Source organism: Stereum hirsutum, assembly GCF_000264905.1.
Source record: "Stereum hirsutum FP-91666 SS1 unplaced genomic scaffold STEHIscaffold_19, whole genome shotgun sequence".
Lineage (NCBI taxonomy): Eukaryota > Fungi > Basidiomycota > Agaricomycetes > Russulales > Stereaceae > Stereum > Stereum hirsutum.
The window spans coordinates 823,456-835,411 of record NW_006763149.1 but is presented as its reverse complement, the minus strand read 5'-3'; the positions used below and the strand labels follow the sequence as shown (position 1 = coordinate 835,411).

Below are 11,956 nucleotides of genomic sequence, written 5' to 3'. Positions count from 1 at the left end.
AGACTCGATGGCTTGGGCGGGAGCGCAGCCTGAGGTAAGCTATGTCCCCTCCAACGAGGACTTTGTGATACTCCCAATATACTCCTAGATCAAGCATCGACAGCATATAAAATATCTTGGATATAAGGAAATCCTAGTGATAGATCATCTGCGCGAAAGGTGAAGCCGAGCTCGACGTGCTGTAGCGCTGCGAGATGGTGGTGGTAGAGAAGCAAGCCGTGTGGCGACTAGTGTGGCGAACGTACTATGTAAAAAATACACCGTGTCGGCCCGGCCCGCCACTCGAGGTTTCAAACTTTCCGAGTTCTCTGCTCGTCTTGTGCACGTCATCGTCGTCCTCGACAGCGACCACCGTCTTGAAGACTTGCTCGACGTCGTGCTTTCCATTGTCTAGACCATGCAGCCCATCCTTTCCAGCGCCGCCCGTCGTGCTCTCCTCGCCAGGCCTCTTCATCCACCCACGAGCATCCCCTCCTTCCGACAATCCGTTTCACATCCTTCATCCTCCTATGCTGTCCGAAGTTTTGCCTCAAAACGATCAAAAAGTGGAAAAAATGGCAAATCACCTGCTGAACCTGCAGCCCCAAAGGCAGACGAGAGCTCCTCATCAGGGATCAACTCTCAGGCTCCAAAACCTACTCCCGGCACAGCTGCTCCTACTCCCGAAAGTACAACAGATATTCCCCCAGCTACTCAGGATGCTTCACAGAAACCACCTACACCCTTGCCTGAAACATTATCGTTGGACTTCTCACCACCAGAGGCTCTGATAGAGGCTCCTGTGACAGAGGGAGAGCGTACAGGCGCGCGCTCATCGAAAGGAAGTTTGTCGCAGATTGAAGAGAGGAAGAGGATGATCGCGAGAATTAGTATGGCCTTGTTCGTGGCGGGTTTGGGTCTGGGTGGGTTCTACCTCGGGAGAGAGTGGGAAGCGGACGAGTTGAAGGAGCTGAAGTTGGTACGTGTTTCTACATTTCTTTTGGCATGATGTGGCGCTGACGCACGGTTTATGTAGACTCCTGAAACGGCACCATCAACACGATGGGGACGTACAAGAACTCGGTTCATGTCGATGTTCGATGTACGTCAAGATTACGCTTTCAGAGGCCACGAAACGCCGATTCACCTTTTTCTAGTATTTCTCTGAACCTGCGTGGCCCGAACTTCTCCCCCCTCCCCTTCCTGCGCCGCATCAAAAACCTTACACCCTTGTCGTCTCCATGGACGACTTACTTGTAACAAGTACATGGGACGTGAGTATGACTACATGTTCTCTGCACGTAGCATCGTTGACGACTGTCGGTTCTGGTGTAGCGAGCACACGGGTGGCGAACAGCAAAACGTCCAGGCGTAGACTATTTCCTGGCTTATTTATCGCAATTTTACGAAGTTGTTATTTTCACGACTCAATATCACTACGTGCGTCCATCCTCATGTTGCTTCCGATCAACTATGTGTTAATTACCTTCTCCCCACTAGACCGCCCTCCCCGTCCTCGAGAAACTCGACCCTTACAATTTCTTCATCACTTACCGCCTTTTCCGTGATGCAACCCGCGCGACGGACGAAGGACCCGTGAAAGACCTGTCATACCTCAACCGTGACCTTTCCAAAGTCGTCATTCTAGATACACACGCCAATCATGTTCGAACGCACCCTGAAAACGCTATTGTCATGAGCCCATGGAAGGGCGAGGTCGAAGGACCTGAGGCCAAAGGCTTGGTCGAGATGATTCCATTCCTAGAGTGTGAGCATCCCCGCGATTCTCTGCACTCCCCCCAAATGACGGATGATTCACAATTGACCTTGTTCTGTGTAGCAATCGGCATATATAACCCGCAGGACGTGAGGCCTATCCTTCAGGCGTACCAAGGGAAGGATATTCCCCGCGAATACGCCAAGAAGGAAGCTGAGGCTAAAGCTAAGTTCATCGAGGACTGGAAAGCCAAAGGTGGCCACAAAGGTCTCTCATCTGGCGGATTCACCCTCAGCAGTCTCTTCGGCGGCTCTGCTTCCGTACGTCCTATTCCTCGTATTTCCGCTTTCCTTCTCTCAACTCTGATTTAATGTTTTCTACGTTCGTCCTGTAGTCCCAACCCGCCGTGCCAGAAACCTACCTCGAAGCTAAACGCCGCGAAGCCCAGGCGCTCTATCTCCAAGAACAACAATACATCAAAGAACACAAAGAAGAGTTCGAGGCGTTGTTGGAGCAGGATAGACAGCAGCAGGCGGCACAGGCTTCAGGGAACCTGTTCGCTGCGCTGGGATCGATGACTGGTTTGCCGGCTCCCCCACTGCCAGGCCAGGAGGGTGCTTCTGCTGCCCCTGGTGCTCCCGGATCAGCTCCTCAAGGGTCAGCTCCGGGCGCTGCGGCGCCGGCGCAGAAGTAAACCCTAGGCAATGGAACGGCGAAGTTGGATGGGCGGAGTTTTGGCGTGGAGGAGAACGTCTATCGTACGCACGTAGGAGTAATGACATGGCGATGCGCTCACCTCTCAGCACCTGCTTTCTGTGTGAGGTTAGATCATGTTGAGCTGTGAGGGCGTTATAAGGCTAGTGGCAGTTGTCTGTTCTGCGATGGCCAATGAAAGTATAATACCGTACGATCTGTGTTCGTTCCAAAAAGCGTCCACCGCTGAAGTGCAATGTTTGTTCTCGGATTGAGTGCGAGTGTGGCGTACAGTGTAGGCACGTGGCACGGGCGGAGTTTGAACGACCTTTTCCTCCTGATTTTTCGTTCTTTCTTCTGTACCCCAACATCACCGTGTGACGCCAATCTTCTTCCGCAGGACCGCATCTACTGTTTTAAACTCCGCCGCTGGCAATTTTAGAGCAGAAAAATACACACTGCGATAGTTTGCTAAGAACGACGTCAGCCCAACCCATAATTCGAGTCAATTGACTCCTCGCCACTCACCGCCACTCACTACAAGTGCACGGTTATGGCAATGGAAACCCATCCATCTGTCGGTGTCTCATACATGACTAGGACAGATGCAGCCGCAAACAACTAACCTGCTTTGCGTTTGAAAACCAGTTTGCAGCTGTGTCCGGTATACTCTCAAAATATCCCCGAGCCGCTGGAGTCGTCTACCAGGCGTATAACGACTTGCTTTACAGTGCGTTTATCCACATTCATCAACTGTCTTGAAGGCTTTGTGGCCTTTCACTTTCAGTCTGACCAACACTTTGTGATAGCGCAGCAATGGGCGGACCTTGAGATCGTAGAACTATCGCACTGTCAGCGTGCCGGTTTCCGGGGGCGCAGACCAGAAAGCGTATGCTGCCATAGCGCTCTCTAGGACACTCTGACTTATTGACATGTTGCTCCGCTTAATGCAGGAAAAGCCTTCATGTGTAGTCCCATGTTCGCTCGCAGAAAGCTTGTCCATCGCATGGTATGTAACATCAAGCTACCTCATAGCGAAGAGGAACATACTCTGACGTTGATGACTCAGGTTGAAATCTGCGTACGCCGAGTTGGGCGATCCGGAGGAGATATTTCTCGCCATATTAGCGGACGATTCGTCCATTGTATACTACAAGCTCAGTAAAGGATTAACGAAACCGCCGATATAGGCACACTTCAGCCTAATCCTTTCGGGACTTTCCTTCCTTGATGCCGAGCGTTATGTCGCAGATTATGCCAAGAAGTTTCGAAACCTCGGCAGAATTTTGCGCGTCGTGAAGATGCGCGCACTGTGCACACTTCCAGTGGATTTACTCGAGCATCACGTTCCCCATGGGACCGTTTCTTGTTGTTTTGACGAAGAGAGTGTGTCGTATTCGGAGAACTCCGGTTTCACATTTGATCATTCTTGGGCTTCTGTGCATATCCGACGCTAATCGTAAGAATGGTGAGATCTGAGACGCCTTACACACTCATCCTGATATTTTTGGACATCGGGTTACCGAACGCGGTGTTCCAATATTTCACTTCTTCCCATTTAAAGCTTCCTCGTGAACGTCGTCGTTACGCCCGGCACGTCGTCTCCTGCAATGGAACTGGATCCTCTTCTTCTGATAATTCTTGCACTCAGTGTTGTCTGGGTCTCTGTGTTCCACCTCTACAAGCAACGAAACTCGGGACATCTTCCGCCTGGACCACCTCAGAAGTTTCTGTCTGGGAACATTCATCAACTTCCGAAGACCGAACCATGGAAGAAGTACGCAGAATGGGCAAAGGAGTATGGTCAGCACTCTTCACTCCCCTCTATATTAAGCACTAGTAAAATGACTCGCGTTTCCATGTCCAGGCCCTATCTTTCACGTCCGCGTCTTCAGTCGCCATATCATCGTATTGAATACGTCCAAGGCTGTCACCGACCTTCTCGAATCACGTTCATCCATCTACAGCGAGAGGCCTATTATGTGGATGTACGGAGAACTACTCGGTCGTAAGAGGACGGTCTTCCAGATCTCGTCCGAGAACCCGTTGCACAAGACGTATCGCAAGCTTCTCCGTACGGGTCTCGACCTTCGATCAATCAGGTCCTACCAGCACTTGTTCGAGCGAGAGAACTTGATCATGCTTCGAGCGTTATACGAGAAACCCGAAGACTTCATTCGTCACATCAGACGGTGAGCGTCCACTCGGATCACTCGGACCAAGACAGTTGACTGAAATTAGCGTTGAAGGAATGCCGGTGGTATCATATTGGAAGTCGCCTATGGCTGGACCGTGAAAAAGGACGATGACTATTTTATCTCCCTTATACAGGAAGGGTTCAGGATTACTGGGATGGTCACCCGCCCAGGCGCATTCCCCGCAGAACATTTCCCTTTTCTGCGGTTCATCCCTTCATGGATGCCCGGAGGTAGATTCCGTAAGCAGGCGGCGGTGTGGAGAAAGACGATGTCAGATCTTGGAGATGTCCCACATGAATGGGTGAAATCGCAAATGGTCTGTCCACAACTTTTTCTCAGTGGTGGGTACACTAACGCGTACTCTGTACGGACAGGAATCGGGGGACTACATAGAATCGTTTACTTCGAAGATGCTGCTTCCAGATGGAGAAGCTCCTCCAAGTGCAGAGGAAGAAGAGAACATCAAGTTCTGCGCAGAGGCATTGTATGCCGGCGGGGCGGACACTGTGAGCACTCGTCCTGATACGCTTTTCTTTTATCATGCAAGTCCACACTGACGCCCGCCGCTCAACCTTAGACTGTCGCGGCCATGACCGCGTTCTTTCTGCTCATGGCCAAATTCCCTTCCTCCCAGCGACAGGCTCAAGCAGAACTATCCCAGGTCGTCGGAGACGAAAGGCTGCCGAACTGGACCGACCAGGACAATCTTCCCTACGTTCGTGCTCTAATCCAAGAAACACTCCGCTGGGCTTCAGTTGCACCACTAGGTAACGTGATTATGTGTCGACATCTCTGATTATCCCTTTCTCTAAAGTGATGTTTGTGCAAGGCCTTCCTCACTCTGTCACCAGAGATGATGTATATCAAGGATATCACATCCCGAAAGGGTCCACCGTCGTAGCTAACATATGGTACACTTTCCTCTGCATGCAAGCCTGACATTTGCTAATAAACCTCTTAAGGGCTCTCATGCATGACCCCGACGTTTATCCTGACCCCGACACGTTCGAGCCTGAGCGGTACCTCCAATCTAGAACAAACACTCCTCAACCTGATCCTCGGAAGTATGTCTTCGGCTTTGGTGCTCGTGTCTGCCCGGGTACGCACTGCTATTCTCACTTGTAAAATTAGGATGATATATTGAACGCTTTCCCGGATTTTCACAGGATCTCAATTTGCAGAACAGTCACTATTTCTGAGTATCTCGAGCGTACTGGCGACATTCGACGTCGCAAAATGCACCAGCGAGACAGGTTTCGCCATAGAGCCCGAAGTTGATTTTACAACTGGCGTGACAAGGTTAGGCTGGATAGTCTTCGTCTCCCAGTAGCTTGCTGTCTCACTATCATCATTTTTTCTTGCCAACAGGCACATAAAACCTTTTGAAATAACCATCACACCGCGGAAGGGATCAGCGGGCCTTCGTCTCGTCGAGGCTGGTTGAAATGAGAGCTACCATCTCAGTTCTCTTGAAGTGTGTCATACAGGGAGTCTCGCGTTGGACGAGATTCAGAATACATTGCGTCGATAACCGGGTACGATTCATAATGCACCTTAGTGCGGTCCAACACTCGAGGTGTAGTCTTGTGGCCCAGCCTCAGGAAGACCTCACCGCCAATGCCTTCTGCCTTCTACAGGCGCCCATCATTTCGTCCCTGTTCTAACCCAGAGTATGGCAACGATAGGACGTTCGTTCCGATCCTCCATCACAAAAGCGCTTGTGTTGGTCTGCTGCCCGTGGAGAATGATGGAGCCTATTATACACTGCAGAAAAGTTTATCCGCTTTCTTGGAGGGCTCATCTCTCTACGCATTTGGAATCTTCTTCCCCCAGCACTAACCTAACCACGTTTCATTGATGAGTCGTGACCATAAGTAAAGGCAGCTGTTCGAACTGCCCGCCCTTCTCTTTGGCCTTCGTTTGCACTCTCAATCTCGATGTCTTCAGAGTCCGACGTGTTTGCTGCCCTTCTCGACCGGCCGAGCTATTGGTTGCTCCTTGCGCCAATATTAGTATTGCTAACTGTCTTGTATTCCACTGGTAGTGCGGGATCAAGGCCTCTCCCACCCGGTCCTCCGACGAAGTTCTTCTCCGGGAACGTACACCAGATTCCTAGGACTGAGCCTTGGAAGACCTACACCGAATGGGCAAAGATATACGGTAAAATATTCTTCTTGGCTAATAGTGACCATCTCCATTCTCTAACTATCATTAGGCCCTGTCTTCACATACCGCGCCATCGGCCGCAGAATGATAATGCTCAATACTCACACCGCCGTCAACGACCTCCTGGAAGCTCGGTCTTCCATATACAGCGACAGACCCCGTACTCAAATGTACGGTGAACTCATTGGGCGCAAGTGGAATGTGTTCAATATCAGCTTCGATAATCCCCGACATAAGATATATCGCAAGCTGCTACGGACTGGGCTCAATCCACGGGCGATTCAGGGGTATAGGCCGTTGATGGAGCGTGAGTCGATGGTATTCTTGAGGGGTCTATTGGAGAAGCCTGAGGAATTTGCGAGTCATGCGAGGAGGTCAGTTTGATATTATCCCTTTGATGGCAAGACCCATGATGGTTTAAACGGTGCTTCTGCTTGAACTGGCTCCATATATTCAGGAATGCGGGCGCGGTGATCCTACAGATTGCTTATGGATGGACCGTGAACGCCAACGATGACTATTTCGTATCCATAATGGAAGAAGTCTTCGCATTGTCTGCCGAGATTACCAGACCAGGCCGTTTTCTTGTCGAGAGCTTTCCTCTCCGTGAGCAAAATTCACCACGCCGCTCCGATCACGAAGAACGATATGATCTAATGTGAAAGCTCACGACTCCAATTCATAGTGCGCTACGTTCCGTCGTGGTTTCCTGGGGCAAATTTCAAGAGATTTGCCGCAAATTACAGAGATAAGTTCAGTAAACTGGACGTCGTGCCACACGAATGGGCCAAAGAGCAGATAGTACGATTGCCTTAACACGGGGAATTGAATCGAGTAACGCAAACCATTCACGTAGATATCAGGCAACTACATCGAATCGTTCACTTCCGAGCTGATGCTACCCGACGGCGGAAATGGGCCACCTCCAAATGCAGAGCAAGAAGACATCATCAAGCTTTGCTCCGCTGCTCTGTACACTGGTGGGGCAGATACGGTCAGATATTTCTTCCCTCTCACATATCCACTGCGAAACTGAATGTACTTTACAACTCACGAGTACAGACGGTATCAGCCATGACCACTTTCTTCCTCTGTATGGCCATGAACCCATCGACTCAAACACGCGCCCGAGTGGAAATCTTGCAAGTCACAGGAAATGAGAGGTTACCGGATGCTGATGAATTTGAAAAATTGCCGTACGTTCATGCGGTTCTGCAGGAAACATTGAGATGGTCCCCAGTAGCTCCTCTCGGTTCGTGCCATCGTTCTACCCCCGAGTCCGCCTCTCCTGTTTCCATCGAAATATTAGTTGACCTTGGACATCGCACCTGCTCAGGCGTATCTCACCGCGTTATGCAGGACGACATTTATAAAGAGATGTATATATCCAAAGGATCGACCGTCTTCGCCAACATCTGGTCAGGTTTCCATCTTCCTCTGAAATCCGACGATGCTTATATCTGCTGATGCTTAACAGGGCACTCATGCATGATCCAGACGTCTATCCCGACCCTTTCGCCTTTAATCCTGATCGCTTCCTCGGGAAAGATCCCCAAATAGACCCTCGCAAATACGTCTTCGGTTTTGGAGCACGAGTCTGTCCCGGTAGGTGTTTCAAACCCTCTCCGTTCTCCACTCGTTCGGCACGACTTCCCGCTGCTGATATCCTGCCCTTGTCTCCCCCCAACTTGATTCTTACCCGTCATTCGGCCGGTGGCTCTGAACAGGCGCCCAATTCGCAGAACAAGCCATCCTTCACAACATATCCCGCATCCTCGCCACATTCGACATTCGCAAATGCGTGGATGAGAACGGAAGAGTTATCGAGCCGCGGGTGGAGTATACGACCGGCGTGACCAGGTAAGTTTGTGTCTGCGTTGAGCCTTTGATCCCTCCTCGTCACGGTAATGCCAACCTTTTCCACCCCGCCTTTTTTACTGTTCCCTTCTCGTTCGACATCGTATCTCTTTCGTCGTTCCCATCTGGTGGTCGACACCACACTGTGTCCACGAACTAACAAATTCAATAATGGGCTATGCTAGTCACCTCAAGCCTTTCGACATTCGTATCACACCGCGCGCTGGGTCCGCAGGAATACGAGCCTTGGAGAGCGAGAGCAACGCCGTGTGAGATGTCAGAGCTTCCTAGCCCAGTCGGACGGTAGAACCCAAGCTATTTAAACGTACTTCCCCTGCAAAAGAGTAGCACAAAGAAACGCTCCGACAACCTCAAGGCCAGAGTGCCGGTCCTCGGCGAGAAACGGGAACATTTGTGTGGCGTACATTCACCTCGCACACAAGATTGAAAAACCTGTGAGATCTCTGAACATCGAGCACACGCAGGAAGAGCACGATCACGAATACGACAAATGCATTGCACAGAACCCCAAGGTTGTTGAGAACCCAATCTAACTCTACTGTCTACACACGCAAACGGCACAGAGAAAGAAAGAATCTAAGCAGCCCGGGCGTTGAAGACCTTCGAAATGGGCGGGTATGATGGGTAACGGCGAACACAGTTTGGTAGGACGAAGACGAGGGGAAAAGATAGGTGAGAGACATTTCGCGTCTTTGCGCGTTCGTTCAAGAAGAAAGTTAGAGGGCGAATTTAGATCATTACCAGATCCTCGTCTCGAGCAACAAGTCGCTGCTTCCCTCCAAGCCGACGCAGGCCTTGAGGAAAGTCTCGAGCGCGTTCCTCTGCCTCGAGAGCGAGTTGACGACGTCCGTGCCTAGTGATACAAGACAATATATCAGTCATGCAAGTCAAGGAAGTGGATTAGAGACGTACCAGGCTTGACGAGCGGGGCCTTGAGCATGTACGAGAGCAAGCTCAACACGGGGTAAAGAGGCTTGAAGTCGCTCTGGCCGGCGTTAGCACCGCCCGGACGGTACTGGATACGAGTGAGGAGCTCGGCGAGGATGGTCAAGTCCAGGATCAAGGGGGTGGCGAGGAGGGAGTCCTACACACGAAATCGACAACAGATCAGTTTTACTTGAGGTGAGAGGAAGGAAGACGGAACGGGTCACGTACCTCGCACTCGTTGAAGATGCTGATGGTGGAACGACCACCGCCCATGATCTCGGAGTAGTACTCGTCGATGGCGCGCTTGGAGTCGCCGACGGCTGGAACGTACTTGATGACGACGATGTGATCAGGGTGTTCACCCTTGACCGCCTTGCCATCCTTAGCCACAGCACCTATGCACCAAAAATATATAAGAACTTGCGACTAATAAAGCTAAACCTAAGGTAGAAAAACGTACCTTCAGCGATCATCTGCTCCTTCGTCTTGTACAGCAACGAGTTTGCCGCCACCATATCATCCACTACACTGCTCTTCGAAATCTCCTTAGACTTGAACTGCCTCTCGGAGCTCAAATTCCACCCGTCGTTGTTCCCGAGATGGTTATAGCTCGCGATGCTCAACGGCTTGATCCCCGCATTGACCAAGAACTCCGCAAGCACGCTCTTCAACTTCGTCTGCCCGCTCTTCAAATCATCACCACCAATGAACGACCCGTGCCTCTCCGCCAACTTGACCACACCGGGGACGAACGTGTTCTGCGGGGCGCCGTTGATGAAAGGAGCGCCCTCGAGAATGGAAGCGACGGCGAAGACGGTAGACGGAGCGACCTCAGCGTGAGAAGACTTGATCGCGGCAAGTATCCCGTCCGCGGAGTCGTTCACGCCGGGTACGATGTCGCTGTACCTCTCCGTGTTGGCCGTCCAGAACACGATGACCTGGTCCAATCCGTTCCTCTCCTTGAACTGCCTGATATCGCTCCTGACCTTCTCCAAGTGCTCCGCTTTGTTCTCGCCCGGGAGAACGTTATCCGCCCTCTCCTTCTGGTTCGCCGCGATGTAGTCGGGGTAGTAGATCGACGGAAGGGGAGAGCCCATCTCCTCCATGTAGGGAGCGACCTGACGCTGAAGATCGTAGTCGAGGACGGCGGCACGGGCCATGGCCTTGTGCATAGGCGTACCGGAGATATCCCAACCACCGAGGACGAGGTCGTTGGGGTGGACCATGGGGAGAAGCTCGCAGAGAGGAGCGTGAATGTCTTTGCCGGTGGTGGCATCGAGACCGAGGCGGATAGTAGAGGCGCGGAGAAGGGAGCCGATGTAGTTGGGCTGTTGGACGGAGGACTTGGTGTGCCAGACGATGTTGTGGCGGTTGGCGAGAATAGTGGCGGCGAGGGTCGTGCCATTGTTGCCTCCCATACCGACCATCATCAACCTAACAAAGACAGATCCAAGTAGAACATGTCAGAACGCGCGCAGATATGGATCAAATATGAGGGACGTACCCAGTCTTCGGGACCTTGCGTTGGGTCCTGAATTCGAAGGGGTCGATGGTAGGTTTGACGACATAGCGGCCCTCCTCCTTGACCACGACGTCCGCGCCACGGTTCTCGTACTTGGAGGTAATGAACTCGTCCGAGTAGACGGTGTTCGCACCTTGGACGGTAACGAGATCGGCGGGGCGCCGAGCGGCGGTAGGATGGATCGGGAGGTTGAGCGGGCCGTCTATGATCGACGAGTTGGAAGGCGAGACGTCACCGGAGGTGTTCGGAGCCATGGTGTGATTGGTATGCGGGTTTGAAGAGCGGAGCGGGAAGAGCGAGCGGGGATAGGGTGGAAATTGATTGTAAAAAAAGTTGAACGACAGAGCAAGGAGAAATTTAATGGGATATTAGCGCGCTCGCTGCAGTGTGCTTGGAGCCGCGGTGAGGATTATGTGTTGACCCGAGCTGATTCGAGTACATGCAAAGGGTGGGTGTCAACAGAGATCAGAAAAGGTTCGGTGACCACGAAGCCTTTCGGAAAAAAAAGGAGGAGGGCAAAAGACGCGACGGTGATTTGCACTGAGGGTTTCGAGGGTTTTTGTGCTGGTTTATATAGAGCTGGGATGAGAACACGGTGAATCGCTAGCGAGGGCGTGGGGGACGCGTGCAGGGATTGTTGGGGTTGGGGAAAAGAAGGGTCGACCGGGCGCGTACGCGTTTATGTACTCGGCCTTCCGCACATTCGGTCGCCGCTTGCGCCGCACCATTTCCTTTTCGGCCAAGTTCATGGCGGCCTCCTCCCTTTGTGGCTTGGCCGCTACGCTAGCAGTCCTTGGCTTATCGTCGCTTTTTTCGACTGTATTGCGGCGCCTCTGTTTGTTCTTCAACACTCCATAAAGATACGTTGGTACCGAC

At 51.8% G+C, this 11,956-nt stretch overlaps 5 protein-coding genes across 5 annotated transcripts; 4 read left to right on the top strand and 1 right to left on the bottom strand.

Moving 5' to 3' along the window:
* The first annotated feature begins 425 nt into the window (after positions 1-425).
* STEHIDRAFT_105185 (HAD-like protein) lies at positions 426-2,601 on the top strand. The gene is made up of 7 exons (XM_007310196.1): positions 426-958; positions 1,016-1,081; positions 1,137-1,253; positions 1,315-1,419; positions 1,480-1,747; positions 1,820-2,016; positions 2,091-2,601. Exons 1-7 carry the CDS (start codon positions 854-856, stop codon positions 2,388-2,390), a joined length of 1,158 nt encoding a protein of 385 aa, XP_007310258.1. The 5' UTR covers positions 426-853; the 3' UTR covers positions 2,391-2,601.
* A 347-nt stretch (positions 2,602-2,948) lies between these two features.
* STEHIDRAFT_67816 (uncharacterized protein) lies at positions 2,949-3,579 on the top strand (the record flags this gene model as incomplete). Its single annotated transcript, XM_007309949.1, has 5 exons — positions 2,949-2,966; positions 3,038-3,119; positions 3,199-3,278; positions 3,343-3,398; positions 3,459-3,579. 5 exons carry the CDS (start codon positions 2,949-2,951, stop codon positions 3,577-3,579), a joined length of 357 nt encoding a protein of 118 aa, XP_007310011.1.
* A 420-nt stretch (positions 3,580-3,999) lies between these two features.
* STEHIDRAFT_142680 (cytochrome P450) lies at positions 4,000-6,031 on the top strand (the record flags this gene model as incomplete). Its single annotated transcript, XM_007310195.1, has 9 exons — positions 4,000-4,192; positions 4,257-4,581; positions 4,639-4,903; positions 4,962-5,093; positions 5,165-5,354; positions 5,417-5,498; positions 5,550-5,686; positions 5,754-5,886; positions 5,956-6,031. 9 exons carry the CDS (start codon positions 4,000-4,002, stop codon positions 6,029-6,031), a joined length of 1,533 nt encoding a protein of 510 aa, XP_007310257.1.
* Positions 6,032-6,156: 125 nt separating this feature from the next.
* On the top strand, positions 6,157-8,955 carry STEHIDRAFT_142679 (cytochrome P450). Its single transcript, XM_007310194.1, has 10 exons — positions 6,157-6,747; positions 6,803-7,127; positions 7,211-7,359; positions 7,439-7,554; positions 7,610-7,747; positions 7,816-8,005; positions 8,090-8,171; positions 8,231-8,358; positions 8,481-8,613; positions 8,796-8,955. Exons 1-10 carry the CDS (start codon positions 6,525-6,527, stop codon positions 8,881-8,883), a joined length of 1,572 nt encoding a protein of 523 aa, XP_007310256.1. The 5' UTR covers positions 6,157-6,524; the 3' UTR covers positions 8,884-8,955.
* A 149-nt stretch (positions 8,956-9,104) lies between these two features.
* STEHIDRAFT_105174 (inositol-3-phosphate synthase) lies at positions 9,105-11,727 on the bottom strand. Its single transcript, XM_007310193.1, has 5 exons — positions 11,063-11,727; positions 10,019-10,992; positions 9,787-9,953; positions 9,544-9,715; positions 9,105-9,484 (listed from the first exon to the last, which is right to left on the bottom strand). The coding sequence occupies exons 1-5, from the start codon at positions 11,332-11,334 to the stop codon at positions 9,369-9,371; spliced, it is 1,701 nt and encodes a 566-aa protein (XP_007310255.1). The 5' UTR covers positions 11,335-11,727; the 3' UTR covers positions 9,105-9,368.
* Positions 11,728-11,956: the final 229 nt, after the last annotated feature.

Bases quoted from the DNA above. Each gene is read 5' to 3' on its own strand.
- STEHIDRAFT_105185 (XM_007310196.1), top strand. From the start codon at position 854: ATGATCGCGAGAATTAGTATGGCCTTGTTCGTGGCGGGTTTGGGTCTG. The intron at 1,082-1,136 runs GTACGTCAAGAT...ACCTTTTTCTAG, and splicing joins GGTTCATGTCGATGTTCGAT to TATTTCTCTGAACCTGCGTG. The intron at 2,017-2,090 runs GTACGTCCTATT...TTCGTCCTGTAG, and splicing joins TCTTCGGCGGCTCTGCTTCC to TCCCAACCCGCCGTGCCAGA.
- STEHIDRAFT_142679 (XM_007310194.1), top strand. From the start codon at position 6,525: ATGTCTTCAGAGTCCGACGTGTTTGCTGCCCTTCTCGACCGGCCGAGC. The intron at 7,128-7,210 runs GTCAGTTTGATA...CCATATATTCAG, and splicing joins TTTGCGAGTCATGCGAGGAG to GAATGCGGGCGCGGTGATCC. The intron at 7,748-7,815 runs GTCAGATATTTC...TCACGAGTACAG, and splicing joins ACACTGGTGGGGCAGATACG to ACGGTATCAGCCATGACCAC.
- STEHIDRAFT_105174 (XM_007310193.1), bottom strand. From the start codon at position 11,334: ATGGCTCCGAACACCTCCGGTGACGTCTCGCCTTCCAACTCGTCGATC. The intron at 10,993-11,062 runs GTACGTCCCTCA...TGTCTTTGTTAG, and splicing joins CGCAAGGTCCCGAAGACTGG to GTTGATGATGGTCGGTATGG. The intron at 9,954-10,018 runs GTACGTTTTTCT...TTTGGTGCATAG, and splicing joins GGAGCAGATGATCGCTGAAG to GTGCTGTGGCTAAGGATGGC.